The 27,747-nt window shown below is 42.9% G+C and overlaps 1 protein-coding gene across 1 annotated transcript; it reads right to left on the bottom strand.

Moving 5' to 3' along the window:
* Positions 1-8,952: 8,952 nt before the first annotated feature.
* Positions 8,953-14,465, bottom strand: LOC117858463 (G-protein coupled receptor 1). Its single transcript, XM_034741533.2, has 9 exons — positions 14,131-14,465; positions 13,160-13,191; positions 12,619-12,788; positions 11,730-11,824; positions 11,226-11,327; positions 11,029-11,085; positions 10,296-10,439; positions 9,629-9,699; positions 8,953-9,479 (listed from the first exon to the last, which is right to left on the bottom strand). The coding sequence occupies exons 1-9, from the start codon at positions 14,323-14,325 to the stop codon at positions 9,380-9,382; spliced, it is 966 nt and encodes a 321-aa protein (XP_034597424.1). The 5' UTR covers positions 14,326-14,465; the 3' UTR covers positions 8,953-9,379.
* Between the last annotated feature and the right edge of the window lie 13,282 nt (positions 14,466-27,747).

Below are 27,747 nucleotides of genomic sequence, written 5' to 3'. Positions count from 1 at the left end.
GGAAGCCGCGAAGGAAGGTGTTTGGATAAGGAATTTCCTCATTGAGCTTGGTGTGTTCCCGAATGCGTCCAGCCCATTGAATCTCTACTATGATAATAATGGGGCAATTGCGCAAGCAAAGGAGCCAAGGAACCACCAGAAGAACAAACACGTAATGCGGCGATTTCATCTCATTCGAGACTTCGTTAACCGGGGTGAGATCAAGATATGCAAAATACATACGGATCTGAACATTTCTGATCCATTGACAAAACCACTCCCGCAGGCTAAGCATGATGCGCATGTAAGACCTATGGGTATTAGGTACCTTCTAGATTGACTCTAGTGCAAGTGGGAGACTGTTGGAGGTATGCCCTAGAGGCAATCATAGAGATGATGATATTCCATTTGTATCCATGATTTGTATATTGTGTTCATTGAATATCCATTAAAGGCTACTTGAATTGATTTGCAATTATGTGAATTGTATGTGAAACTCTTTACTTGTATGGTTATTCTAAAGTTGTCCCTAGTCGGAGTTCATGTGAGGACACACATGAATATTAGACTAGCACATGTATTAGTTGATGACTATGTTTCACAAGTCATGGACATGGAGATGTTGAACTAATAATGTGGACACATGTGGAGACATGTGCTAGGACTTACCCAACACGAGAAGTAGTTCTCTCTTTAAACAACATATACGCTTTGTCCTTAGACCTGAGATTGGCATGTATTCTAGATGTGGATCAACCTACTTAGGGGCTATCAAACGCTACGCCGTAACAGGTTATAAAGGTAGCTTTCGGGTTTGTCAAGAAGCATGCTATGAGACATGGTCAATCAAGATGGGATTTGCCCCTCTCTGATTGAGAGTGATATCTCTGGGCCCCTCGAGTGATCGGATTCGAAAATGCATGGCCATGCTACGTACGGTTAAGAGTTAACCTACAAAGGGATTCCGAATCACAGGATCGAGAAAGAGCGGTCGGCTTGAAGCTAGACCAAATATCGTGAGGCGAAGGGAATAGCATGTATATTATGTTGTGATGGTTCGTCTGATATGATCTTCGTGTGCGCATAGGAGTTGGCACGTCTTGCTAGAGGCCGCTACCGACTATTGGGCCGAGTAGGAGTACTCGGGCCATGTCTATACGTATCCGAACCCATAGGGTCACACACTTAAGGGGCTGGAAGCCCAATTCGGATCTGATCCGAGTTGGATTAGGTTTAGAAGTACTAATGGGCCTCGGACCCAGAGGCCCGTCAGGAACCTCTATAAATAGAGGGGTGGGGGCGCCCTAGGGTTTACACCTTTTGGCGAAACACACCTGCCGCGCCTCCCACGTCCTCGCCTGTTGCAACTTGCGGATCTAGCAGTCCGGCTTGCGACGCTTCCTCCCTGCACGTGTGGATACCTTGGAGGTGTTGCGCCTGCAGCACTTGGACGAGCTGCCGACGAGCCGCCGACGAGCCACGACGAGCCGACGACGAGCCGCGGCACTGAAGGCGATCTTGCTGCACGTGGACAAGCTGCTGAGGAGCTGCTGGATGTGACATGATCGACTACGTACGACTACGTGATCGTCTTCACTACATCGACGCATATCTACATCTTCCGCACCAGTAGTGCGTCGAGTGGTAATCCCGTGATCCTTATACGGTAGTTCTTCCTGGTTATACGCGGTAGAATTTTGAATTGCGCTAGTGTAGCCTACCTCGTATCCCAACAGGGCTGTCTTGGAAGGATCACCGGTCTGGAGGTCGATCGATTTGATGTCTTGCTCACTGGCGGGTTTCACCTTTGTGGAGCCCGACTTGTTTTCCGGGATCTCTAGTTCGGTGGGATGGAGTTTCTTTGAAGCTGTGAAGACTTGCTGCATGGGACTAGGAGATTGAGTAGTCGCAGCAATTTCCACGGCTTCGGTGTCGCACTCGTAGGATCTCCGGAGATCTCCTTGTAGTGTGAGTTCTCCTTTGGGACCTGGCATTTTGAGTACCAGGTAGACATAATGTGGTATGGCCATAAACTTGGCTAGTGCTGGCCGTCCGAGTATGGCATGATAAGATGTCTCGAAGTCGGCGACCTCGAATCTGATGTACTCGGTGCGGTAATGTTCCTTAGTTCCAAAGGTGACTGGAAGGACAACTTGTCCCAGTGGTATAGCCGCGTTTCCGGGCACAATGCCGTAGAAAGGTGAATCCGTTGGGGTAAGCATTTCAGTGATGTCGAGACACATTTTTCTTAATGTTTTGTTGAAGATAACGTTGAGGCCGCTCCCGCCGTCGATGAATACTTTGGTTAACTTTGAACCTGCCACAACTGGATCCAAGACTAGTGGAAGACGACCGGGTTCTGAAAATTTTGTCCATTGATCTTTTCTGCTGAAAGAAATTGGAACTTCCGACCACTTTAGCGGTGTGGGGTCCGTCGGCTCGATGGTCATGATCTCCCTGAGTACGAGTTTGTTAGCTCACTTGGATGCAGTGCCGGGAATGCCGCCAAAAATGACGTTGATGGTTTTTGAAGCTGGTTGGAAATCGTCGTCCTCATCTTCGTCATTGCGGGCTTTGTTTTTACCCTTATCTCTGTTTTTGGCGTACTCTTCAGGAGTTGGTGGTGCGGGTAAGTCTCGCATGACTCGGCGCATGCTGTAACAGTCCAGTGCGGAGTGCTTGCTACTCGGTGCCATGGGCACTGCTTTTTGTGTAGCTCCGTGAAGGTTGGTCCATCATCATTTCTGCGATGTCCCTTTTTTCCGGAGCTGGTCATGGCAGCAACGGTGTTGTCGGGCTTCCTTTTGCGATTGTGGTTATCTGGATAGGAGTTCTGAGCATCGTTATGCCGAGTTTTATCTGTGTCATTGTTGTTGATGTTGTCGCGTCCGCGGTTACGGTGGGAACCGAACCGTTCTCGTTCTTTGTCTTCTTCATCGGCCAACTGTTGCACCATGAGTTTGAGTTCTTTGACATCGGCTGGTCGTTGGCGACTGAAGTCTTGGTATGTTCGTCGATCATAGAGTCCGTTTTGGAAGCACTCGATGATGTCTGCTTCAGAGATGTCCACTATAGTGGCCTTCTTTTTGAAGAACCGTCGCAGATAGTCGCGTAGGGTCTCGCCCTCTTTCTGCTTAATTTGTCTTAAGTCGATCTTGTTGCCTGGTCTAGCCATGGAGCCGACGAAGTTGTTGGTAAAAGCCTTTGTCAAGTCTGCCCAAGAGTCATTGGACTTGGGTTTGAGTGACTCGAGCCAGGTCAGTGGTGCGGGTTCCATGCATATAGGGAAATGAGTGACTTTGGTGTCGTTGTTACCCCCGGCTGCTTGGACGGCTAGCGAGTAACAGCGTAGCCATTGAACTGGGTCTTGCTTGCCGTCGTACTTGGTAATGCCGGTTGGTTTGAACTTTTCGGGTAATTTTGTTTTCATTACCCGGTTTGTGAAAGCAGGAAAGTGGTTGTAGCTGTCGACTTCTCGTTCGCGCCGACTGTTGAGGATTTCTCGTAGATCGCTGAAGTTGGACATCTCGCGGATCTTCCGGGTAGGGCGAATACTTTTAACCGAGTTGGTGCAGCTGACTTCACCAACATCCTTCTGTTGAGTAGGAGCTTTATGCTTGCTTGGACCTTGGCTGTGTTGCCGGGGTTGGTTGACTGCATCATCATTTCGCGGATCGACATTTTTATCTGCAGCCCCCCTGCTTCCGTCTTGATGCGATGTAATGCGAGGAACAGACGGGATTGGTGATTCTTTGTCAAGCAGCTTGTAAGCTTGCTCCGCGAGTTGTGCGATTAGTCCGTTGCCACGCTGCACGAGTTGAGCTGTGGCTGCGTTATCCTTATCTTGAGGCATCAGTGTTGTCAAAAGGTTGATTGAAGCGATAGCCGCGAGTGGAGTATTGTGCTCCTGAGCCTGGACCGCGTTGAAAGCCCGTTCAAGATTTGTAATAGGAATATTTGTAGCCATCGACTGTCGACGCTCAGCTCGAGTGGCATTGCGCGCCCTTCGTTGGTTGCGCTATTCGGGAGTTTCATTGTCGGCTGTAGACTCATCTTCGGAGATGTTGTCGACTTGTGCTAGTCGCCTGGGGGTTCTATTCTGGCTAGTACCCGGGTTGTTATTCTGAGTAATAACAAGTATCTCCCTGTCCGGGTAGTAGCTTCCGGAACTTGATGTAGCAATCTCTATATAGCTTTCTTCGTGGTTGGACATAAGTGGAACGCCTTCTTGATACCGCAGGTTGTCTATATGGGCGACGAGTCGCGAGTCGTAGTCACGGTCAAGAAAAGATGGTCACAATCCCGGCCAGTGGACGAATCTGCCTTGTGGTGTCGAAGTTATTACCAACCCTTGGGCTGGATCAGATAATGGTATCTCTGGTGAGTAGGATGAGTCGAAGTCAACATCCTCGTCATGCCCGAGTTCAACTCGGGTTCGAGCAAGAAAACCTTGGTAGACTTCTGTCGCGTTGCGGAGTCCGTGCGGGAACCGTTGTGAAGTCGAAACTGATTTGGATGCTGACTGGGGCCGCCGAATCCGAAGCGAGTCCGACCCTGAGTCCAGGGGTCGGTTGAGCCCGACCCTTTGGAGGAGTAGCTCCGCCTCGCCCGACCCTGAGTGAAATTCCGCCTTGCCCGACCCCGAGTCCTGGGGTCGGGAGCGCCGGACCCTTCGGAGGAGTAGTTCCGCCTCACCCGACCTCGAGTCCTGTGGTCGGGAGAGCCTGACCCCTGAGCGAGACTCCGCCTCGCCGGACCCCGAGTCCTGGGGTCAGGAGAGCCTGACCCCTGAGCGAGACTCTGCCTCGCCCGACCCCGAGTCTTGGGGTCGGCGGAGCCCGACCCTTTGGAAGGGTAGCTCCGCCTCGCCCGACCCCGAGTGAGGCTCCGCCTCGCCCGACCCTGAGTCCTAGGGTCGGCGGAGCCCAACCCTTGGGAAGGGTAGCTCCGTCTCGCCTGACCCCGAGTCCAGGGGTCGGGAGAGCCGGACCCCTGAGCGAGACGTTGGAGTAGTCCGAGGTGAAGTTGAATCCGACGCGTAGTCGAACTCGAACTCGTTGACTTTGAAATCTTGATTTTTTCTGGTCAAATCTTCTGGTTTCTTCTTGTGAATGTCGACGATCTGGCACCGGAACGACCCCGAGCCTTCGGCGACACAAAGCCAGGATCCAAAAACGAAGGTGGCGCCGGCTTCGATGAAGAAGACGGGCCTGATGATGACTTTCGCCATTGAGTTCGCGCTGAGAAATTCGACGAGTCCCCCTACCTGGCGCGCCAGCTATCGGTGTTTTAGACCGGCAACCCGCCTAGGGGTACCCTGGGTGGTCTTTTATGCGGTAAGGGTCGTCAACAATAAAGGAATCAATGGTTACGCAAAGAACACGATTTAGACAGGTTCGGGCCGCTAGATCGCGTAATACCCTACGTCCTGTGTGTTGGTTTGTATTGATGTATGTTCCGGTCCTGAGGATTGTGTTTGAGGGGGGGGGGTCCCTGCCCGGCCTTATATACCCGGGAGGGCAGGGTTACAAATCTGAGTCCTAGTCGGGTACTATTATAGAGTTCTACTCGGTATTGGCCCGAGTAGTTTTCCATAAACATACAAGACTAGTCCGAGAAGGATACGCCTATCCTTGTTCTGATCTCGTCCGAGTACGTCCCTTAGTGGGCCGTCCAAGGCCTACTCGTGGGCCTGGGGAGCATGCCCAACAGCAGCTAGGGCTAGAGTTCGTGGTCTAAAGGGAGTTTTTTTATTTTTCTTCTTAAATTTGTAAATATAGCACCACAGTTAAAAATTTTGGCAATATTACATTCAAACCGTTTTGAAAGGAAATAATTTTTTTCTATGCTTCCTCTTGTTAAGAAAAATGGCAGCCGCAATGTACCAATTAATCCCTCATCATGTAATAAAAAATGAGAAGAACATCTACCAACAGATATACAGCGGAATAATAGCAATCACATGCACAAAGACATACCAATTTACGTGGGAAAACCTACTCAAGGTGAGGAGTAAAAACCCACTGGACCAATCGGTCCACTCCAAGCTACCACTATAATCAACAAATGGTTACAAGGAGTCTTCTCTAGAGGATTACGCCAGCAACAACACATTCACCATAATGCAACTTAGCATTTGCAATAACAACCCAACCACTAACAAGAGGTATAACAACTGTCAAATAGAGAGTACACATATTATGTCCTTTTCGGTGATCAGTTTGATGAGGACATCAACCCCTACACAGGACCTGCTACTCCAACGGAACCAGCACCGTCATCACTTCCCACTACCCTAAATCTAAAAACGTTTCAAGGTCCAATAACGCGAGCCCGGGCACGTGACCTGAATTATGTGATCCTTTTAAGGAATGAAGAAGAAGATTCTGTCTAGTAATGACAACCTTAACACCATCTATGGAAGCCAATAAAGGGTGCTGCGCCACCTATCTTTTGGAAAGATTGTTTCCATGTAATACGTAGCTATTTTAGAAAAGGTTAGGTGGGGATTTCAGCCACCCATTCATGCTGGATGAAATTCCCTCCCCACCTTTCTCCTATTTAGTCCTGCTCACGCCCCCTTGGTTTGGCGGGTTTTCTTTGTTAAGTTTAGCCATTGTGCAAACGTCCTGTGCTATAGTTGTGCTCAGTAGCCACCTGTGGACAGCCATTGTGAACCCCAATTCGTGAGCGATTGATATTCAGTTTTGCCTTCATCTTGTTCTTGCTTGTTCTTTGATTGCTTGCAGGAATAGAACCTCGTGTTCAGGTTGATCTTGCCATCAGCAAGGTCAATAACCATTTGGAGTTGGTTCAGCGATTGCTAAGGCACCACGACCTATTCGTTTGTAGTCGGATCGCAAGAGTCACCTCCTCCACAAATTGAAGTTATCCCTCTCACCGAAAGATCGGGCACTCCAGCTCTGTCACAGTTCGTATCTCACAAACTACAAACCCACTATACACAATATTTGGTAGGATTGTAGTCCCATGATTCCCCAAACCACTGACAAAGTTTCACCTCGATCGGACACCGTTTCACCATCCAAACTAATCATCTACCGAATTTGCTCAGTGCTGAAACTGCAGTCACCCGAAATGACAAAACTACTTTCAAATCTGATGCTCTGCTGAACCAAACCTCAAACCAACTGAACCGGATTGAAATACTCTAACACTACAAGAAATATGACCTTCCGTGATGAATGCCTCCTGACAAACGAGCAAAATGTCATAAGGTTATCCACATTTATGATGTTTTGTAGAGGTTAGTACAATTTAGTGATGGAAATTAGATATTCGTCACTAAGACCGATCAGAAAGTCATAAACCATTCTAATGTCATATTATGATGAACGCTTTTAGGATTCCATGACAACAGTAAGTGTCATAGATTTTTGATAATGTTGGACCATCACGATACTTTTATGAGGTTTTTTAAAGAATCAAATATAATTTTAGTGGGTCTTATCTATGTTTTTTCGTCACGTCATCCATTTCTTTCCTCTCCTGGCTCTCCATCATTTTTTCAATGGCTCTCCCGCATTTTTTTGCCTGCGTGCTCGAGCTGGCTGCGCCTCCCATGTGCTGCAACTGGGCCCCATGTTACTGGCTCACTCGGGCCGTTGGGCGTGCCGTGCACGCACAGCTTAAATGTGGAATAAAAGGACGCGACGAGAGCTTCTGGTGGGCTTCGAACCGGAGACCTACCGCGCTTTGTTTCTGCAAATTGAGGCGAAAGAGCTTATATAAAGTTTATGACAAGTACCACTGGATACGCCTTCGTTTCTGCAAATTGAGGCGAAAGAGCTTATATAAAGTTTATGACAAGCTGGATGGAGATGAAGAAAACATTTATAGTTCGTGTTTCTCTTTTTAATCTGAAATTAAAATTGTATTTGGTATTACTCCCTCGTAAGAACTCCAAATTTGATGGTTTTTTTTTTCTAAATTTGCCTAAAATCGCTCTCTTTCATTTAATGGTGATTGTTTTATGTTAATTGCAAATTTATTGGATCATTTTCCTAGGCTTGCTTTCTCCACAAAAGTAGAAAATAGAAAAACTTTATCTTTGAATAGCAACTACTAATATAACTAAATATTTTCTAATATTAAGACAAATATAATGTTATGTCCAAATTTGGGGTGCATTTGTGTTAAAAAATATTTTGAGGCATGCAAACTTGAATGATTGATTTGAGTTATATGAAACTATGTGAGTGATGTATCCATTTATGAACAATGTATATTCCCACTTTATTAAAGTTACTTCAATTTTTTATGTAAAGCTTATTGACACAAAATATGTTTCCATATCTATTTTTAGAATCTTTTTGATCAAATTTAAATTTATTGTAATTATTATATGGTAATTTTGAGATAAAAGGTTGAATTATGCCTAGCAAATGATTGGATTCTTCATGTATCTCTAGAATATGGGCTATAATACAACATATGATCTAAATAGTTTTTGTATTTTTCTGAGTTATTCGAGGTACACGTAGTTCAATTTGGAATTATTTTTGATAAGCACATAGAAATTAATTTAAATTCTTTCGGGTTGAAACTCCTACACGATAACTTATATGAAAATACAAGATAATATAAAAATATATATTAGGTTATATAAGATAATTGTTTTTGCATTTTACTTCACAAGGTGCCTTTAAATGGAAAAAGAAAAGAAAAAACATTAATCAGTGAAGACGACCCGTTTTTGGCCCACGTTATTTCTTGCTTTGGGAATTCAGGACGTACCAATGCTTCGAGGGTGACTTCAGGACGTATCCTCGACCTATACGAGTGTGAATGAATTGCGAAGGCTGTCTAATTCCCGGTCAGGTCAGTTTTCAGAAGCAATTGAGACTTCATCGGTCGAAAAGATTACCAGGCTGACGCCCGGCCCCTCGCCAAAAGAAAAGGACGATAATACCAGACTAATAAACAAGAACAAATGCTGCGGGGCAAAAAAAATGCAATTGAATAGCTCTATCTTTAAACAAGGGCGTTGAATTGTCCAGAGGAGATTACACATGCATACTGAAGAAACGAGTTCTCAAGAAATACATCAGTGAAGGGGGAATAAAAGAATGCCAATCTGAGAAGCTTTGCCTATACGCTACAGATGAACATCAGAATATCTACTGAATGTTTCTATCTCCTAACCTCCTATATACTATGCAACAAATGAAACTTCAGCACACCAACAGTGTTAAAAACAATCTCAACAATGAGCCCAGTGGAACTGACTCCAAATGCACCTGAACCAGATTGTCAATGCTAAACAATTGCTCCTACATCGATGTACTATTTCCTTCAAGGTTGTATAGCACCCAAAATATATTGACAAACTTAGTACACTTCAAACTCCTAACTCCTAAGTATTGCTCGCATAGTCGTATCAGTTTCCCTCAACGATGAGAGAAGTCAGTTCATTTTCCTGTTGACTTCGCAATCTTGACAATGTAGGGAGGCTCCTTTTAATTCTCTCAGGTAGGAACCTGGAAAGTTTAGAAAACAAAGTCCTTTATGCCTACCATCTACCAACTATTTTCTAAGTTGTGGCCTAACTAGAGTGGTTACTGTAAAATAATGCAAAGCACTAGAGGAACATTTGGTAGCAAAAATTAAGTTGCAAGGTATAACTTACATGTCGATTCTTTCTGAAATAGCTCGGCGCACAGAAGAGTTGAGCCCATAAGAAATGGAATTGAAAAGGCCCTAGATAAAATGGGAAGCATCAGAATATCCACAGGAAAAAAGAGAACCAAAAAAGGAATATGCTAGAGTTTCAATCAAATTTTACTTATGATAATGAAGGATAGAAGTCACAAATCTATTTCATGTGTGGATTTCCATAAGCGGTTAGAACTCCCACCCTCCCTTTTATTAAGAGAAACTACATCGGCCTTAGGCAGCCTGAACTTTGATTGCAAAAAAGATATTTGGAAGGAGCAGGTAACAGAAAGAAATAAACAAACAAGGCACTAGAACTAAAACTAAAAATACAAAAAAGGCAGCAGCCAGCATCCCAAGACAGGAGGCCACGAGGAGGTAAGATCTAGAACTGCTGCTATAAACTACAGGGAAAGGAAAAAGACGTGCAAGCCTCTTACTCAAGCCCTCCAATTTAGAGCTAATTACTTATGGGAGCAAACGAAAAAGTGAAGCCACGTGCAAGCATCTTACTCAAGCCCCTTTATGATGAATTATGACCACAATATGTGAGTAGATTTAGCTATGCACAAATTTCCTATGTTTCTGGCACCGTATTTAGTGACATCTAGGATCAAATACATAAGCGTTAAGATACTCACCATAAGTCCAGCAAACCCAACATCAAGAAAAGAGAGCCAAAATATCTTGTGTCCTGGATTGGTAAAGTCGTAAAGTCGATTGATAGTTGCAAAAGCCCATGAACCGATTAAAATTAGAGGGTAATAACCCCATCGATTAAATGCCTGCAGAACACAACAGATCAATTAATCATTTATGTGCTCAAATAAAATTTTAACCGCCTGTTTCTGTAAAAAGTACAGCAGAAAGGGAACATATATAAAAAGTGGAATACACTCCATAACATTATCATCAAAAGAACTTTCGTATTGTTTGTTCTCAGTTTTTCTACAATCCGTGTATAAAATTTACAAGAGAAAGTTAGCTATCTTTGGAAGTAAATGGCATCAGTGACAATAAAGCAATGCAATACGAAAGGGAAAATTAGCTATGTTAGGAAGTAGATGACATGGTGCAATAGGAAAGGGGGGAAAAGCCAAGGTTCTCATGGTGGGCCAGTGTCAGGGGCTGTGCGGTGTGTGTGTGTGTTTGTGTGTGTGTGTGTGTGTGTGGTGGGGGGTCCAAGCCGTCCAGACCATGACAACCTGTTAGAGCATTAAACTCCAGGAGTCGTCAGGTTAGAAGCAAGCACTGCAAAGCCCTGGAGGAGTCTCCTCATGTGGTCGAGTTTTTTATAACAGGAAGGGGAAGAAAAATTCTCCAACAGAAGCACTGAAGCAGAAACAACAGCAACTATCATAGAGGATTTTGTACCTTCCTGTCTGCCCTCATGTCAGACTGATTTGATCGATCACTTATACCAGCAGCCATCTACAAAAAAAGAAAATCCATGTGCTTCTTAAACTTCAGAGCATACAGGGAAAAATACCAAAACTTGCGAAAGAGTCACAATGAAGGCCTTGATAGCCTCCAATATACAAGGGAGAACTGTTGAGAGAGAGTGTGCTTACCCGTGTTGCATTGTTCAGCATGCGATTTACTTCATAGTACGTGAACCCGTTGTACAGAATGGCACCCCAAAGTGGAAGATAAAAAGTTATCAAGTGCAAAACCTGCAAAGTGAGAATTTCAGATTAAATTCACTGTCAGCTGAGGGCAATAATGTTTCATAGTCCAAGTAAGACATGTTGGGAATTCCATATAAATAGTACTTCCATTAGGTGCATTTTAGTTTGACACCTTGAGCAGATGTTGACAGCATTCAAGTGGTAAAGAAAGCAGTAGCAAAGGTACACCAGTAGACTATTTGGATTGTTGAATATCATGGGTGAGCTATGAAGGTTTCAAACTGAGATGAGTTTATACAGAAATTCTCTTTAACCAAATGTGCCAAACTTCACCTTTAAAACAACACTTCATTCACTAGCATACCCCTTAGAGAAGTAACACATACTACTTATGGTTGTGCAATAATCTACGGAAAAAACTCATCAAGAGCACTAAAGGTCACATGCCTTTGCCATGCTTCCTTGCTGGATCCAGCACCAGGAACCTGGCCTTCCATAGTCACTTCCTATCGAACGTAATACAGTGGTAGCTAGTGAAGTTCCTGGAGAAATAAATGAAAAAATTGAAATCTTTTCAACTGATTTTGAAAGCTGACACAAGACTACCATAGTTAGTCAGTAAAATAATGATCTACTGCTAAAAATGGAGGATATATGCCTACAAGCAGTACCATCAGATAAAGCTTCAGTAAACAGACATATTGGTCCCAAGATGGTATATGCAACCAAACTATGTTACTAAAGAAGCATATATGTGAAATATGCAGAAAAAGGCAAAAATAATGAAAATGAAGGACCATTTGAGCATGCTGTTACAATAACATCAAGTCAAAAGCTATAGACATGGGTGCAGATTAATTGACAGACAAATGAATTTCAACGTTCATGCTTGGCTTATAAGGCAGAAAAGGTAAATAAAGCAAAAGAAAAACTGGCAAAAATTTCTCGCGGTGGACCAGTTAGAGAGTTGAACTCCAGGAGTCATTGAAACTCCCATGATCCCATCCTGACCCGGGTTCGAAGCATGGCACCTTCTTAGAACAAAGTCCGGGGGAGTCTCCTGCCTTGGTTGAGTTTTTTTTAAAGTATATAACAACCTATGTGTTAGCTAACAGATACATCACAATGCATCAAACATAGCTATATGGCGTGGACCATTTTAGCTTCTGTCAAGCACATTGATTCATATAGATGATATCGGTACAAAATTGTTAGTATCTTCTGACACAAGGTCTCTCGAAAAGTGTCTTCTAAGTTACCCAACAATTTGCGTAATTTGGAGTTTGGACCATATAACTTCAAAGGAAGGCAGGAAGGTGATCGACAGTTTGCATACCCCACACATATAAGTGGAAAATAGATCCAAATTCTTCAACATCAGTTTTGTGTTTGACAACTGTGCGATGCAGAGTGAAAGCTATGGTGGTTGTCCATAGAAAAGAAGCCACGCAGAAGAAATGAGCACTGTAGTCATGTGCAAAGCAGTAAAATGCATTCGATGGGTCCCTGTAACATAAAAAATAAACATAGTTACTGAAATATTTTACCACAAGCACATAACGAATCTAAGCAGTTGATACAAATAGAATTGGAAAATGAATACTCTGATTTTTTTGTCTTAAATAAGACAATTAATTTTTTGAATCTTGGCATTAATATTTCTTAGTATGCAGAATGCAAAGTTGCAAGGTCAAGTTACACAATTACGATTTGAATAATGAGCTGATTTGCGTATGTTTGTTCTGGCAAACTGTTGCTAGCAGAAGTAAATTAACACTTTTTTTAAACAAAGTAAATTAACAGTGAGAAAGAAACCATGTAAGTAATTATGTGTGCAGAAGATATAACTTATTTATATAATGCAGACAGCAACATACCCCAGTATAGTGAATAAGCTGCAAAACATATCCTGCAATTCAGGACAAAGTTATCAGAAAACATACAACAGTTAAGACAATCAGGGGAACGAACAGACCTAGTTTCAGCTAAGCAACCAGACATTTAGTATCATTTTTTGCAAGAAAGCAAACTTCTAGTTGTGATGGAAGTGATGATTGATGAAGTAGGCTTGATAAGTAGGTGTTCATCATCCCCATTTGTTTCAAGATTCAACAAAATAAATTATATGGACAACAGCTACTTCCATATCAGGCCTTTTTTTTGGTTAATCCCCTTCCCAAGGGGGGCGGACGGGATTTATTCCCCTAAAAGTCTGTTGGGGAATTAATCCCCTCCAATCCTTCCCAACGGGATTAATCAAACAAGGCCTTAAAGAATGCACTACAAAGTCTCTAGGACAAGTTCACAAGAATCCCCTCATGTAGCTCTATCCAATTGGAGATGGACCAAACCCTGTGTAATGCTGCAACTTTTCATTCATACTCATGATCTTAAACATTAACTACTGGAATTTGAATGTGGTATATAAAAGAAAGGAAACAAGTGCAAAACATGCCCAGCTTTATGCTACGACCAACGTGCAATCGCATAATTGGTGAAGAGGCTGAGGGAGTATATGGCTCCAACTCCCAGAAATAAATCTCCTGGTGAAGATTGGCGGCAATTGTGTGCGCATTTCTGAAGATCCGATCCCTACTCTACTGCCTGGCACCTGATTCTCAAGAACTACTTCAGCTCATATGCATAAAAGTAAAGCACCCTTGTATTAAACTTAGAACAAGAACCACCAAATGCGTACAATTAGCACGCAAATTAACAAAATACGGCGTACAGATCGCACAATGAGCTCCTAATTCCAAACAGCAACCGTGGCATATCGCACGACTAGAACCTCAAACCCAAAGCCCCGTAGACCAACGAGATCCCAGGAGGGCAGGAGACCACTCACCGAGACGGCGAGGTAGAAGACGAGCTTGAAGGAGAACTTGCGGAGCTCGCGGAAGAGGAGGTAGCAGAGCACGATGAAGGAGGAGCCCACCAGCGAGAGCGCCGCGGCGCCGGTTCCCACTGCGTCAAGGATCTGGCGGTCCCGCAGGGCCTGGCTCACCGCCGCTGACGCAGTGGCCGCCACGGCTGGGGCCATCGCCGTCACCGGCGGCGATCTATGAGGTGGTGGGGGACGGGGGGCGGCGCAGCTGGGCGGGAGAGCCGGTGGTCGTGAGCAGGCAACAGCCGCCCTCAGCTCTGGACTGGAGACCAGCGGCTGGAGGTTGGGGATGACGGGAGGTGGCCCACACGGCAGTGAGACACACAGGGAGGAACAGATACGGGCGAACCGGGCTTGGCCCAAAACTGTGGTTTGATTTAGCCCAAAATCGCAGGTTCGATTTGTTCGGTGTCTCATCCAACAAATCTTGTTCCTTCATCAACCAAATAAAAATGGTAATGACTATGATCCGGCCGGCCGTAAGTTTGTCCATCTGCACATTCTCAAGATGGGGATTCCCTGTCTCTCTCTTCGCGTTCTCTCCAGATCCCGACGACCTATGAGGGGAATCGCAAATCAGAGGTGGAGAGAGGGCCGCACTCGAAGGTGAGTCCTCAGTTGGTGGGGTTTTTTTTTGGGAATTTTTTGCCTTCCGCGCGCCGTGTGAATCGACTGATTTTGAACCCACACGGATTTCTGGTGGATAGCAAAGCGCAAAGCTTGCAATCGATGGGGATTGACGCAACAAGGGTTAGTGCTCCTCTCCGTGGTTGTGGTGCGCCATCAATCAAGCAACATAACTGATTTGGGGGACAGTTTTTTTTATGGATTTTGAAGCGCAAATCGACAAGTGGTGGTAGGAGCAGCTCAACACGAAGGTGAGTTTTCATTTTAGGGTTATGGAGATTAATTTCCAGTTTACACTCCCTGATTTCTAAGGCCCCGTTTGGTTACATTTGCTTATTTTTAGTACCTGTCACCTCGAATGTTTAGATACTAATTACGAGTACTAAACGTAGACTATTTGCAAAATCCATTACATAAGTGGAGGCTAAACGGTGAGACGAATCTATTAAGCCTAATTAGTCCATGATTTGACAATGTGTTGCTACAGTAAATATTTGCTAATGATTGATTAATTAGGCTTAATAGATTCGTCTCGCCATTTAGCCTCCATCTATGTAATGGGTTTTGTAAATAGTCTACGTTTACTACTCCTAATTAGTATCTAAACATTCGATGTAACACGTGCTAAAAATAAGCAAAGGAACCAAACGCCCCCAAATCACCTGATTTTTATTTGTTTTTTGGATTTCAGTGGCGGAAGTTTGAACTGGGGACAATGTGGAGGGAGAAAGGAGGGCTCAACTGGTTTGCTCTGATGTCGAAAGCATGTGCGGAAGGCGTTCAATGGTTTGGTCTGCTCGGTTACGGTTTGAGAGTTCATCATTGTTAGGGAGATTTTTTACATTCATTTTATAAGACGAGTGCTGGTCAAGTACATGAACATGGGAATCTGATCTGTGTTATTGGTAGTGTTTTTTTATAATCTAGCATAAGTGTTAAGGGAATTCTAGAACTGAATATTCAGTTTTGTAGGATAAGCAGTTGCATCACATCCTTTGCATCTCACATCTGGTTTTTGTTAGTGAAGTGTTGAATATTCCATCAATGACTTTCTGCAACTAATTGTCCATTTTCACTTCTTAGTTTGTGTTATCTTAGTATCCTTTTGGCCATTTAAAGAGTATATCACTGCCGCTAGCTATCTGTTTATCTGTTATCTAAATTGAAAGCTGTTTTCTGTAGACAATGGTGTTACATACTTACATGTAGTTAGGCAAAATAAATGTTCTTATTCTAGGCAAAGTGTTATCCATTTTGATTCTTTTGTTGTTACCATGTACTAACAGTGTCCCTGTGGTACAGTTTCGATCCTTTTTTTTACCTCTGTTCGTGTTCTTGCTGGACGAGTTTATCCCCTGCCGTGTTGGCTTTTCTTTAACTTTGATATTGGCTTCACCAGTTTATTTTTACAATCCATTGTAGTTAAACCCTTTGATGATTGAGTTTTATACTAGAGAAGTGTTTTAGGAACGCTAGATTGAATATTCAGTTTCATCGTTGAAGCAGTCTCACTTATTTTTTAAAGATCATGTTGTCTGTAGCAATTGCATTCAGTTTAAAATATCATTTTGTTAATATTTTTGAAAGCATTGAATGTTTCCAATACTAAATAGTTCAATACTAAGCGATAGCGGGCCAACGGCAGCAAGGTGAGCCCATGATTTCATTTCGTAGGCAACTTATACTAAGCCAACAAGTTTTTTATTCATTTTACTTTAGCATTTTGTTTTATGCTTTTAGCATTTTTCTGTATTTTGACGATTTGCCATTTTTGTAGACTACTCATGCTAAATCAACAAGCAAACTATGATTTCATATTTGTTCTGCTAATTCAAATCATGCTTAGTGCTTGATGCTAGAGAGGGGCTCACACAATCTGATGACGTCCATTCATGTTTTTGGTGCTAGAGGGTGAGGCCCATGCTAAGGCCCTGTTTGCCATTTTGGTGCTAGAGAATGGCGAGGGCAGTGGTGTTAGTCCCCGCTTCGTTTCTCTCCCATCCCCTCACTGCTAGACATTTTCATGGGTTCCCGTTTAGTAAAACAAATTAACAGTGCCTCTAAAGGACACAATGCATGCTTTTCACTTGATTTGGACGTTTGCCTAATTTGGTCAACATGTGATGGAGGAGAACAATGTCACTGCTGTGGAGAAAAATCAAGGCGGATGACAAGAATAACATAGTTTTCACTAGGCAATAATATGATTTTCATTAGGCAATAATATTGTTTTCATTAAGCAATACATGGTTTTCATTAGGCAATATCATTGTTTTTATTAGGCAATACATGGTTTTCGTTAGGCATTTACATTGTTTTCTGTTAGTTAATGTTGTAGCTTCTAGTTATGCAAAAGTATTGCTCTCATTTTGGGCAAGTTCTATTCTCTATTAGGCAAAGTATTGTCTTATTTGCTTGCCAATTTATTCTAAGCTTCCTGCAAGTTCATAATAATGTCCCTACAACCTTTAGCTAAAATGCTTACTACTGTATGAAAAACATTTCATTATATGTCAGAAGCTAGTTGTTCAGCTTATCTGACCTTTTTCCCCTTACTCTCCATCACATGCTATCTAACTGAATTTTTTCCCCTCTTTATATGGCAGGTCATTAAGTAGTTCAACATGAATGCAAATATGAAGCACAATAATATTTGGAGAAGCAAATATGATGTGTAGTATGTTCAAGTATTTAGCAAGGAAACCAATGTTGTGTCCATTCATCTTGGGAGTATATGTTCTGACTTTTAGATGCCTGATGCAACTATGTAATAAGTAGTATTTGTAGGGTTAGGGTCACGCAACACTGTAAATAAGCAGGAATGCAGTGTCATGCAGTCTCAGCTGTGCAGCTACAATAGTACAGCAAAGAAAATGCTAGTTTCTAACCATGTAGGTCTGAACTATGTGCAGGCTTTCTGAAATATTTGCTAGAACTGTGCTATTTTGCCCATGCATGTTTGATTGATGATGCGCAGTTCTGCCGATGCAGCTGTTTTTTTTTTGGATTCACGCAGATGGGCGGTGGTGACAGTCTAGTTCTGGCTAGAGAAATTATGCACGGTTCATCCATCCAGTTGCGTTAGAATTGATTGATAATAATATTTACTAAAAAAGTAAAAGTGGTGTACAGGATTTTGTCTTCTTTCTAAAAAAAAAGGAGCCGTACGTCCGGCCTAATTACGGCGGGCGTAAATTAGGTGTGTCCAATAAAAATTATGGGATGATCATCCCATTCTTAAAAATAGGTACGGAGCATCCCATCCCAAACGCCCCCCTGGGGGGCAGGGCGCGGAGTCGTTGGTTGCTGGGTCGGGTCGGGTTGCGAGTCACTCATGCGGGACCCACCGTCCCGATTGCTGCTCTTTGCTATGTTGTTTATTTGGATCATAGGGCGGCGTGGGGAAAGCCTATCTCTTCCCCGCCGGCTTGGGAAGATGGGATGGGGATCCGGCCATCCGGTTGTGCGTGATTGTCTAGGTGGATCCAACTTTCGGAAGCTAAGATAATATTCCAGCCTCAAAACATCATCCTTAAAGAATGTGAAACATTACATAAATGCACATGTTTGAAGTTAATACGTAGCCAAGACATCAGAAGATTCGATGTACCAAAGTAATAAAATTAATGTAAAAGCAAAAACTTAAAATTTTCTACATCAAGTAAAAGTGGAACCGAAGTATGAGCCAATTCCAATAACGGGGAAGAGAAATAACTCCATCTGCTGATTGACACTCACCAAACCAAGATCGCATCAAAAGTATCCATGCTTCCACTAACATAGGTAGCATGACTTTCGAATTCGTGCTAACTGTCTATTGCGTATGTTTTATTTTTCTTCAACCCTAACTCCCTCGTCCACTCAAGTCATTGCTATCTTTTGCTTGTTCCGCACCCGCGCACCCCACGTTGCTTCCCATGTACGCTACTACCTCTGCTCCCCTCATGCGCTCTTTCAAGCCGTGCGTGCCGCCCCGCAAGCCATGCTCGTCGTGGGTGCCGCCACCCCTACTCGCCGTGGACGCCGTGCGCTTCTGCAGGCCATGTGTGCTGCTCCCGCATGTCTACACCGCCGCTCTGCCAGTCGTGCTCGCCGTGGCTGCTGCCGCCACCCCTACTCATCGTGTGCGCCGCCCCCGTCGTGTCCACTACTAAAGCCTACCGACGCCACCTCCACTGCCCTTGTTGTCGCCGACTTGGGACAAGGAGAGAAAAAATATTTCAAAAATATTGATCTTGTAAAATGTTGAATTAGTTATTTTCATATGTTGAAACGAGCTATGAAAAATGTTGAACATAGTAACTTTCAGAAAAATGTTGATGTAAATTTTTAGAAATGTTGAATCCGTTATATCTGGATGGTGACGTATTTTAAAAATATTGAATCTTGTACGATTGAATTGTTAATCTATATTTTTAATTTAGGTCTAGTAAGCTTTAAAGTTACCAAACTTAACTAGCTTCTACGAGTTACATGAGTTATATAGGAGCCTTTGGTTGTCTATTCTCCGGTGCCTGCATGTTCTGGACGCAGTCATGGATGGCATGGGTGATGTAAAATAGCAAGCCAGGGTGAGGCATTGGATGCAGCTTAGTCTGGTTGGGTTCCCTGATGCAGTCATTGATGCAGCAGCAGCTCGTTTCTGTTTCAAGGTCAGCCGGACTCGAGTCCTTTTCTAGTTCAAAAAAAAAAAGGCCAGGTAGGGTACGTGCAGAAATGGCAAACATGCTGGCAAGTGTTTTTTTTTTCAATAATGCGCTGTTCCGTTAGAGATTTGGAGCTGCATTTTTATTTTTATGTTTTCACTTCGCCGGCTTGACGGTTGACCTAGCTCAGTGGCAGTGCTCTGTAACATTTTTTAATCGTAAAGCTGGTGAGGAAACTACACGTTCTTGGTACGTCGTCGGACGCGTGCAATCGTCGTCCTGCCGCTACGCAATCTTGGCCTTCCGCAGTCCGATACTTCCCGTCCCGCCATGGATGCCCCGCACGCGGAGTACTCCGCGATGCCGCCGCCGAAGAAAGCGCTTTCCTCCGTTTTTTCGCTTGCAAAACCTCCTGCATGTGCTTCCGTCTCCCACATCGAACGCCCCCGCGGCCCACGCCATCCTTCGCTCATCGCGCACGATCTCGACGAAACATCCTGCAGTTGCTCCCGTCTCCCACATCGGACGCCGCGAAGGAGCGATCAGCGTCGGCCTGCACCGCGAGCCTGCATGTGGCCTCCCATCGAAATAATCGCGAGAGAGAAAAAAGGAGCTCTGTCCTGCTTGTTCTGATCACCCTGCCCTTTTTTTGCTGCAGATTTGTGCTGCATAACAGGAGACAGCAGGCACATGCAGACCCTGCTCGCGGCGAGTGATTCCCGAACCCTATCGAAATTGGCATGCCTCCTTTGTCGATCGCGTCTCCCTTGTCATTTCCTTGGCTGCCTGCCGCTCGTACGATAGGAGCAGCAGGCGGCAACGATGTCTGCGCGGCAACTCTGGTGAGAACCGTCCAATTTGAACTCGAGTTGACGGTCATGCCAATAAAATGAGAGCCAACACTTACTCGTCTTGTGACGTGTCAAGTAACAACTCACGTCTAGAGATACAAGACTCGGTGCAATTCGATATAACAAGAGACAATCCGGTAGTCCCAGTAAGTGTTTCACAATAAGTACAAGATCGAGCAACACCAACCATACAAATTGCACATCACCTCATAAACCATAAAAAGCAATTTTAAACATTATACGAGTTCAACAATTAAGATTACAAGTTCATGACATGGATCAAATCTGAAATTTAATTAAATGAGCTTCAAAATACAAGTCTTGGACTCATAATAACAACAACATGAGATTAAATATCATGGTTCAAGTTTACCCAACATCTAACTCATGAAAAGAGCACCACTACGCAGCGGATACGATAGAATAACGCAAAAGAAATGTTGGTGTCGTTGCCCAAGAACACCACCGAAGCAACAAATGACCGCTTTAGTCACTCATCACCCACCCTCGGATTGGGGGGGGGTAAAAGTGACTGAACACGGCTTTTGGTTCACTTGCAACTTTTGTGAGCGATAGCAATATGAGTACAAAAGTTAGTCGTAAATCTTACACAAATATATATAACAAGAATTATGCATAGGGTAGAACAAGAAGTAAAGCTTTAAGGTTAAAGTAGATTTGCAAAAACCTATCTCATTCTATTCTTAATTTTTTTTATCATAATCATGTGAATAACACCCTATGGCCAGCTAGCAAGTTTTCTTAATCTTGCCCAACCCCACTTCAAATTTTAGTTGAAAATAATTACATCAACATGGTAACATATAGAGTAAATATAAAAACAAGTAACATAAGCATCCGATAACTCTATGATGAATTTATGGGACTTGAGCTTGCTCATAACCGAGAGAGTGCGGCAATTCGAATTGATTTATCCTTGCAAGGGTGTACTCTTTACCCACACAACTCGAGGACTTTACAGCTCGCACACCCAATAAATGGTGCACAAGGGGGTACTCATACCAACCCTTTCCAAACCGCCCTGAACTATGAGTAAAACACGCCTAGCTTATGTGGAGGATGACCTATGTCCACCGGGACACCCCTAGGCTCCTCTACATAGTCCGAAGACCACACATCTAGGATCGTGCCTCATAGAGCGAGACAAGTAATGTATTAGGCTTATTCATCCCATTAGGGAAAATATGGTAGCACAAAAAATGTGCTTAAGCCAACATCAACAACGGACGGTCCTTAATCGACTCAAGTGGTCTATGTCACCGAGACTCCATTCTCGTGACCCTACACAACGCTTAAATCTCGTATCCAATTAACCATCATGTTCATTTATTCAACAACATTAGAGAATCATATTAGAATCGGTGTTGATTAACCTATAACCATTTCCCTTACCAAAGTAAAGTGATCATTCTATGTCTAAGCATGGCTAAGCAATTAACAAGATTAATTCATCATTACCCATACTACTCGAGCATCAATGTGTATAACAAAGCAAGGGAGGCCATAATATCAACAACATAAGTTCTAACAATGCAATAAGATAGGTAACCCACATGCATCCCATAGCTATACATAGTAACAAATTTATTTAGAAAGTAGGATAACTATGCATAGCTGCTTGCCTTAGTTTTCCTCGGGTTCAACCTCAACCTCTACTTCGGCCTCGGCTTCGGGCTCAACGGTCACGTTCTCCGGCAAGTCGCTCTCTAAGATGAATGAAATACGCGCATGCATTAGAGATGATGCTATGAGTGCAAATGCTCAAGAAATGCATGGAAAATAATGGAAATAGTAAGGAATGAATTGTTAACAGAACAATCACACCTACAACAATAACCAATCATCAAGATTAAATGGAATGATCATCTTAAATGATTAATCCACTAGCAAGCATAATTTGCAACATTAAAATCACTGTTGAAGCAACAATTATGAAATAAATCACATTGACAGAGGATAACAAAACAAGATCATGAGAGTTGGATTCACCTTAAAATCTATTTTCATTAATGAGGTATAAATAAACAATATAAACTATTATTAAACACATTAAATCATAAAAGTCATGTAAATCAATAATAAAAACATAAATATCATTTTCATAGATTCTATACAGAAAACATAGGCTAACAGAAGTGATTTCAACATTTTATTACTTTTTTACCTTTTATTATGCAAATAGCAAGATTAAGACAACACGCAAGAAATAGATCTAATACAGTGTGAAAATCATAGGTTCTACTTAAACAAGTTGCAGATCTGGAGCATATATTATAAATGGAAGCTAACAAAATTTGTTCCACAATTTTTGAATCATCACATGATTTATAAAGTATTTAACAAATCTAGAACAAAATAAATCATAGAGCAAGACCTACAGTAATAGTATGCACATACTCAATTTTGAAATAAACTATATACCAACAGAAACACAACAAAACAGGTTTTGCAGTTTTAACTTTTTCTGCACATTTCTATGCATTTCCAAACTTTTTAGCTATCTAACTCCAGGAAATAAAGAAAACCGAAGTTATTTTACGTCTCAGCCCTTAGATCTATTAGTGTCTTGCACTTGGGTCCCTGGATTTTCCCATAAACCTCCTCTCCTTCTCTCTTCTCTTTCCCATGGAACGAGCATGGGGCTGGCGGCACATGGCCGGCCGTGACCTTGGCCGACGGTGGGGGATGGCACGGCATGGCGGGGGGGGAGCAGCTGGGCAGTGTCCCAAGGTGGTAGAGCTCACCAACAGTGGCCCAGCAGTAAGGAGGAGGCGGCACAATAGAGGTGCTAGGGACAACGGATAGAGGCGCCCGGCGAGCTCCCTGCACGAGGAAAGGGAAGGGCAGGAGAACATTCAAACAGACGCGCGACGTCGCTAGGGTGTTCTGGCTGCAAGGAATTGAGGTGGTGCTTGGAGGTGGTGGCTGGCTAGTGTTTCGGGGGAGGCCGGCGTCAGCATTTAAAGGAGGAGTGGGGTGAGGTCATGGCGGCCAGTCCGGCGACGGGTGGCCTACAGGCGGTTCCGACGCTGCCCAATGGGCGAGCGAGCCAGCGCAGGAAAGAAGGAAGGAGGCATTGACGAGTGGGCCTGACCGATTTTTAAACCGTCCAACTTTCACCGCTCAAACAACCTAGCTACAGGCACCCAAAAATCTCCCAAAAATACTCATTTGAAAGATAAAATCACAAAGAACAATGCTATAAGAATAACCTCCAGAACTAATCAGGTTTGCATGAAATTGACAAAAGAAAATAGCTAGAACTGAGACTTAAATGCATTTTTAACATGGGAAAACATCATTGAAAAATTAAGTAAAAAATATTGTAAAATCATCACATTGTACCTAGTATTTAAATAAAATAACAGGAGATATAGTTGTATAGCAGAAATTTGAGTTGCTTCACAAGTTTGAATTTCAACAATAAACAACAATTTCATGAATTTAATGAATGCTTATGCATTGATGCTCCATCATGCACAAATGATGCTCATGGTGCTCATTTTAACATGTTAAGCTTGTTTAACAAATTTGGGTTGTGACAACTCCCACCAGCCTGACCTGAGCAAGAAACACCATTTGGAATATATGTTCTCAGTGGTGTCTATCTTACTCATCCACTTGGCACTTGGGATGTGTGCCAGACAATCTCTCTCCTCGTATTTCTAATGTATTCTGATTTTAGTTCAATGTATTCCTCCACCGGACGGCGCAAAGGGGCAACGGAAGTGACCAAATTAGCAAGCTAGTTACTCACAAGCATTTTACCGAACACCTTACGTGCATAGAACAAAACAGCCCCTTAACATCAATATTCAATACTTCAAACAGGATGTTGTCCATACTTCACATAGGCAATAGACTTGCAGCAGTAGCTCAAACATCATACCTAGATTATAGCAATTCATGATTCTTTATCCTCATAGTAGTAAACAAAGGGAATCTTCACAAAGAGGCTAATTGTGAACTCAATCACATCATCATCAATCTCAATACCAATGGTGGCTATCTGCTCAATAACATGTAGCAAATGGCTGTAATGATGTGCCAAATATGTAGTACATCCTCTCAAGAGTAGCTTGGACAATGGCTGTAACATGCTGCTCAAATAGTGGATAACTCATGACAAATCCTCCACTTCAAATGTTACACACCTGCTACTCATTCAATCTTTAATCGGAATAGCTGACTGAACTCCACCTGAAATAGAACATAATGCAGACTACCAAAGTGGAGCAAAATTATCATGTCAATAATGGTTACAAGACAAACAGACAATCAAATAAGGGTAACAAATATATATCACCACAAGCAGCACTCTAAACTCCATAATAAGAAACCTCAAAGGATCCAATGAACTACCAACCTCCAAAATATCCAAAAAAAAAGACATACACCAATGTTGAGCAACAAATGATCCTCAAGTAAGCACAATGAGGGGAGACAATAATGAAATATCATACCTCCTCCAAATGTATACAATCAATCACTATAGAGAATGAATCACTCACCAGTACAAGTAGCAAGTTGAGTAACAATCTCAACCATGCATGGGAGAACATGCAGTGAGGTTTCACAAATTAATGTTCTATTTATCTTCTCCAATACCACCAACGTGGTGCCATGGTAAACAATGCTAGCAAATCAAATACTCCCAACCAGAACAAAAAAACCCATATATCTGCCTAAAGCATCACCTGAATGCCGTATAGCATAATCTAGAGCTATTCAATTTAGAATGTGACCCAAAACTTCATTAATTTGTAGGATGCACCACAAAGTGCCTTTGCAATAGCACCATAAGACAGCTCAAATCAAATGAATACCCCAAAGTACTGAGTAACCATAATCAAGATTCAAAAGTGATCTCAGTAATATCAAATGACTGCCTCAAAATAGAGAGTATGCTTCCCAAATGCATAAGTGGACATAATGGAAGCAACTCAAACCTGAACAAAGACTATCCCAAACAACATAGCATGCTTCCTGAAAGAACATAGCCAACAAGGTAGAAGCAACCCACAATAAGATTCCAAGATCGTCTCAAGTAGTGAGTACACTTCTTAAATGCCCAAGGCTAACAAAATTGGAGCAATGAGACTGTCGTGAACAAGTGAGATGCTTCTCAAATGCACAAGGCTACAATAACAAAAGCATTTCACACCATAAATACCAATACTATCTCAATTATTGACTTTGCTCCCCGAATACCCAAGGTTGACAAATAGAAGCAACTCATACCAAAATACCAAGACTGAATCTTAACCAACAAATATGCTTCACACATGCAAAAGGCCAATAGATAAGAATGTAACAACCTAGATTAATTAAATGGTGTTTTAATCTTAAGATAAGTCACTAGAGCTTAAAGAAGAGCTTTGACAGCATTCAAGCAAGTGAAAGTACCCTTTTGCCCTCACAAGGTTAAATCGCTGCCAAACCGTAACTTCAATTCTTGCTTAAGAACTTAAAGATCTGTCCAACTAAGAGTTGTAGAACTCCACCCTCCTAACAACTTTCATTTATGGTGTTTTGCTTAAATCTGAGCAGAAACCCTCCAAAAACTCAAAATACCAATCTGTGTTGTTTTGTTCTAAAGCAAGCAAAGTCCAAACTTTGGGGCTCTCTATTTCGAAATTTCTAATGTCATCTTGAGTTGAGCCCTATATAAAAGTTTTAGAGCTTTAGGACCTTAACAACTTTTGTTTTAAGGAGCAAGTTTGAAATCTACCCTGAAAGCCTTCAAATCCAGGTCAAAGTCCCCTAGATTGGTCAACTCAGCCTCCTTTAGACATTCCGGCTAAGTCTGGAAGATCAGCCCGACCCGACGCCTTAAGGCGGGTTTATCTTTGAAAAGTTGAACAGAACAGCAATAAGTCCCTTTATAGAAGTTGGAGAACAAAGTTCGGACGGAGTCATGGGCGATCCACATGGTGCACGGAAGAGCAAGACTACACGGATGGTGATGGAGATGGCGTCGGTCGAGTCAAATGGGATGGAGGCGAGTCAAGTAAGCGGCCCGGGAGTCGGGAGCGAAAGACTTGGAGGCGTCAAAAGCTTGGTGGAGACCGAACATGCATCGACATCGGTAGGCCATGCCTTGCGGGGCGTGTGAGAGGGTTTGACCGGTTTGGCCTCAAAACCGTTGGTGAGTCACGCCAGGTGCGTGTGCAGAGGGTTTGACTGGTTTGGCCTTAGAACCGGGGGACGAGTCCGGTACGGCTGGATGGTGTCAAGTCAGAGGACGTGTGGCACCATCCCGAAGCTTGCGTCGAGGTGAAGCTAAGTCATGAAGGTGCCATGTCCGTCCGTTGAACGAAGAAAATGTTGGATGGTTTTACCCCTGGGGGGGTATTTGAGGTGTACGCTTAATGTAAGGGTATTTTGGACTTTGGCCAAATATCTATATATACGTGGGAGGGATGTTGGGGCAGCCATCCCTTGGGTGCTGGTTGGTGGTAGGCTACTCAATTATTTTGTGAGAGTCTTTGGTAGAAAGGGAGAGAGGGAGAGAAGAGTGGATCTTTGTGTTGATCTTTTTGCCATCCTAGTTTGGATTGTGCTTAGGAGTGGCTTGTTACCGGATATGGTGAAGTAATCCAAGAATCAATTTCGTGCTCAATTGTTTCTCTTTCTCAAGATCTGAAATTTATCTTTTTTTCCTATTTTCGAAGCATTTTTGGGTGAATTTTTGGATCTTGCGATTGGCCACGATTTGGGTTGTTTTTATTGGAGCAAATCGGTGCTAGGACATGTGCAAGAACATCTAGATGATCCCTAGCAAATCCATGCACGAGCACCTTGGATTTTGAGTTTTCCCGAAAATCTCCTTCTTGTGCCCTTCTCCAAATCCATGGAATCTTGTGACCAATTTGTGAGCTTTTCAACTTGAAACTTTAGGAATACCTTTGGTATGTTATTGTGAGTCTATGGTTCAAATTTCATGATTTTTGGAGGTCGTTTGATTGAGTTTTGGATTTTTCTTCTCTTCTCACTAAGGCTGATTTCTGGAATTCCAGAATATTCCGGAAGATTCTGGAACTCTGGAAGTTTCTGAAGGTTTCTCCGAAAATCTCTGAAAATCCGAAATTTTCTGAAGGTTCTTCCGGATTTTTCCGAACTGAGGTGTTGTTTTTCAAAGTCTTTCTTTCGACACTTGTTTGGACTCTTTCTTACTTTCGCTATTCTCTTCCTAGCATTATTCATAGGTCCATTAGCTCGTGTACAGTTAAGTTAAGTGGACTTAATTTTGCTAGAAGAGAGGTTGTGGGATTTTACCCAAAGTTCTTGGAGAAAATTTGAATCGGCTCCTATTCACCCCCCTCTGATCGCCTTTCCAGTCCTTCAATACATTCACAAGACTTGTGGAATTCGTTAGTTATTACTCATACCACTACTGTTGATGCTCATCTTTTATGTATTTATGCAGGAGT

The sequence above is a fragment of the Setaria viridis genome, chromosome 5, assembly GCF_005286985.2.
Source record: "Setaria viridis chromosome 5, Setaria_viridis_v4.0, whole genome shotgun sequence".
NCBI classification, from domain to species: domain Eukaryota; kingdom Viridiplantae; phylum Streptophyta; class Magnoliopsida; order Poales; family Poaceae; genus Setaria; species Setaria viridis.
This window is presented reverse-complemented; position numbering and strand designations above follow the sequence as displayed.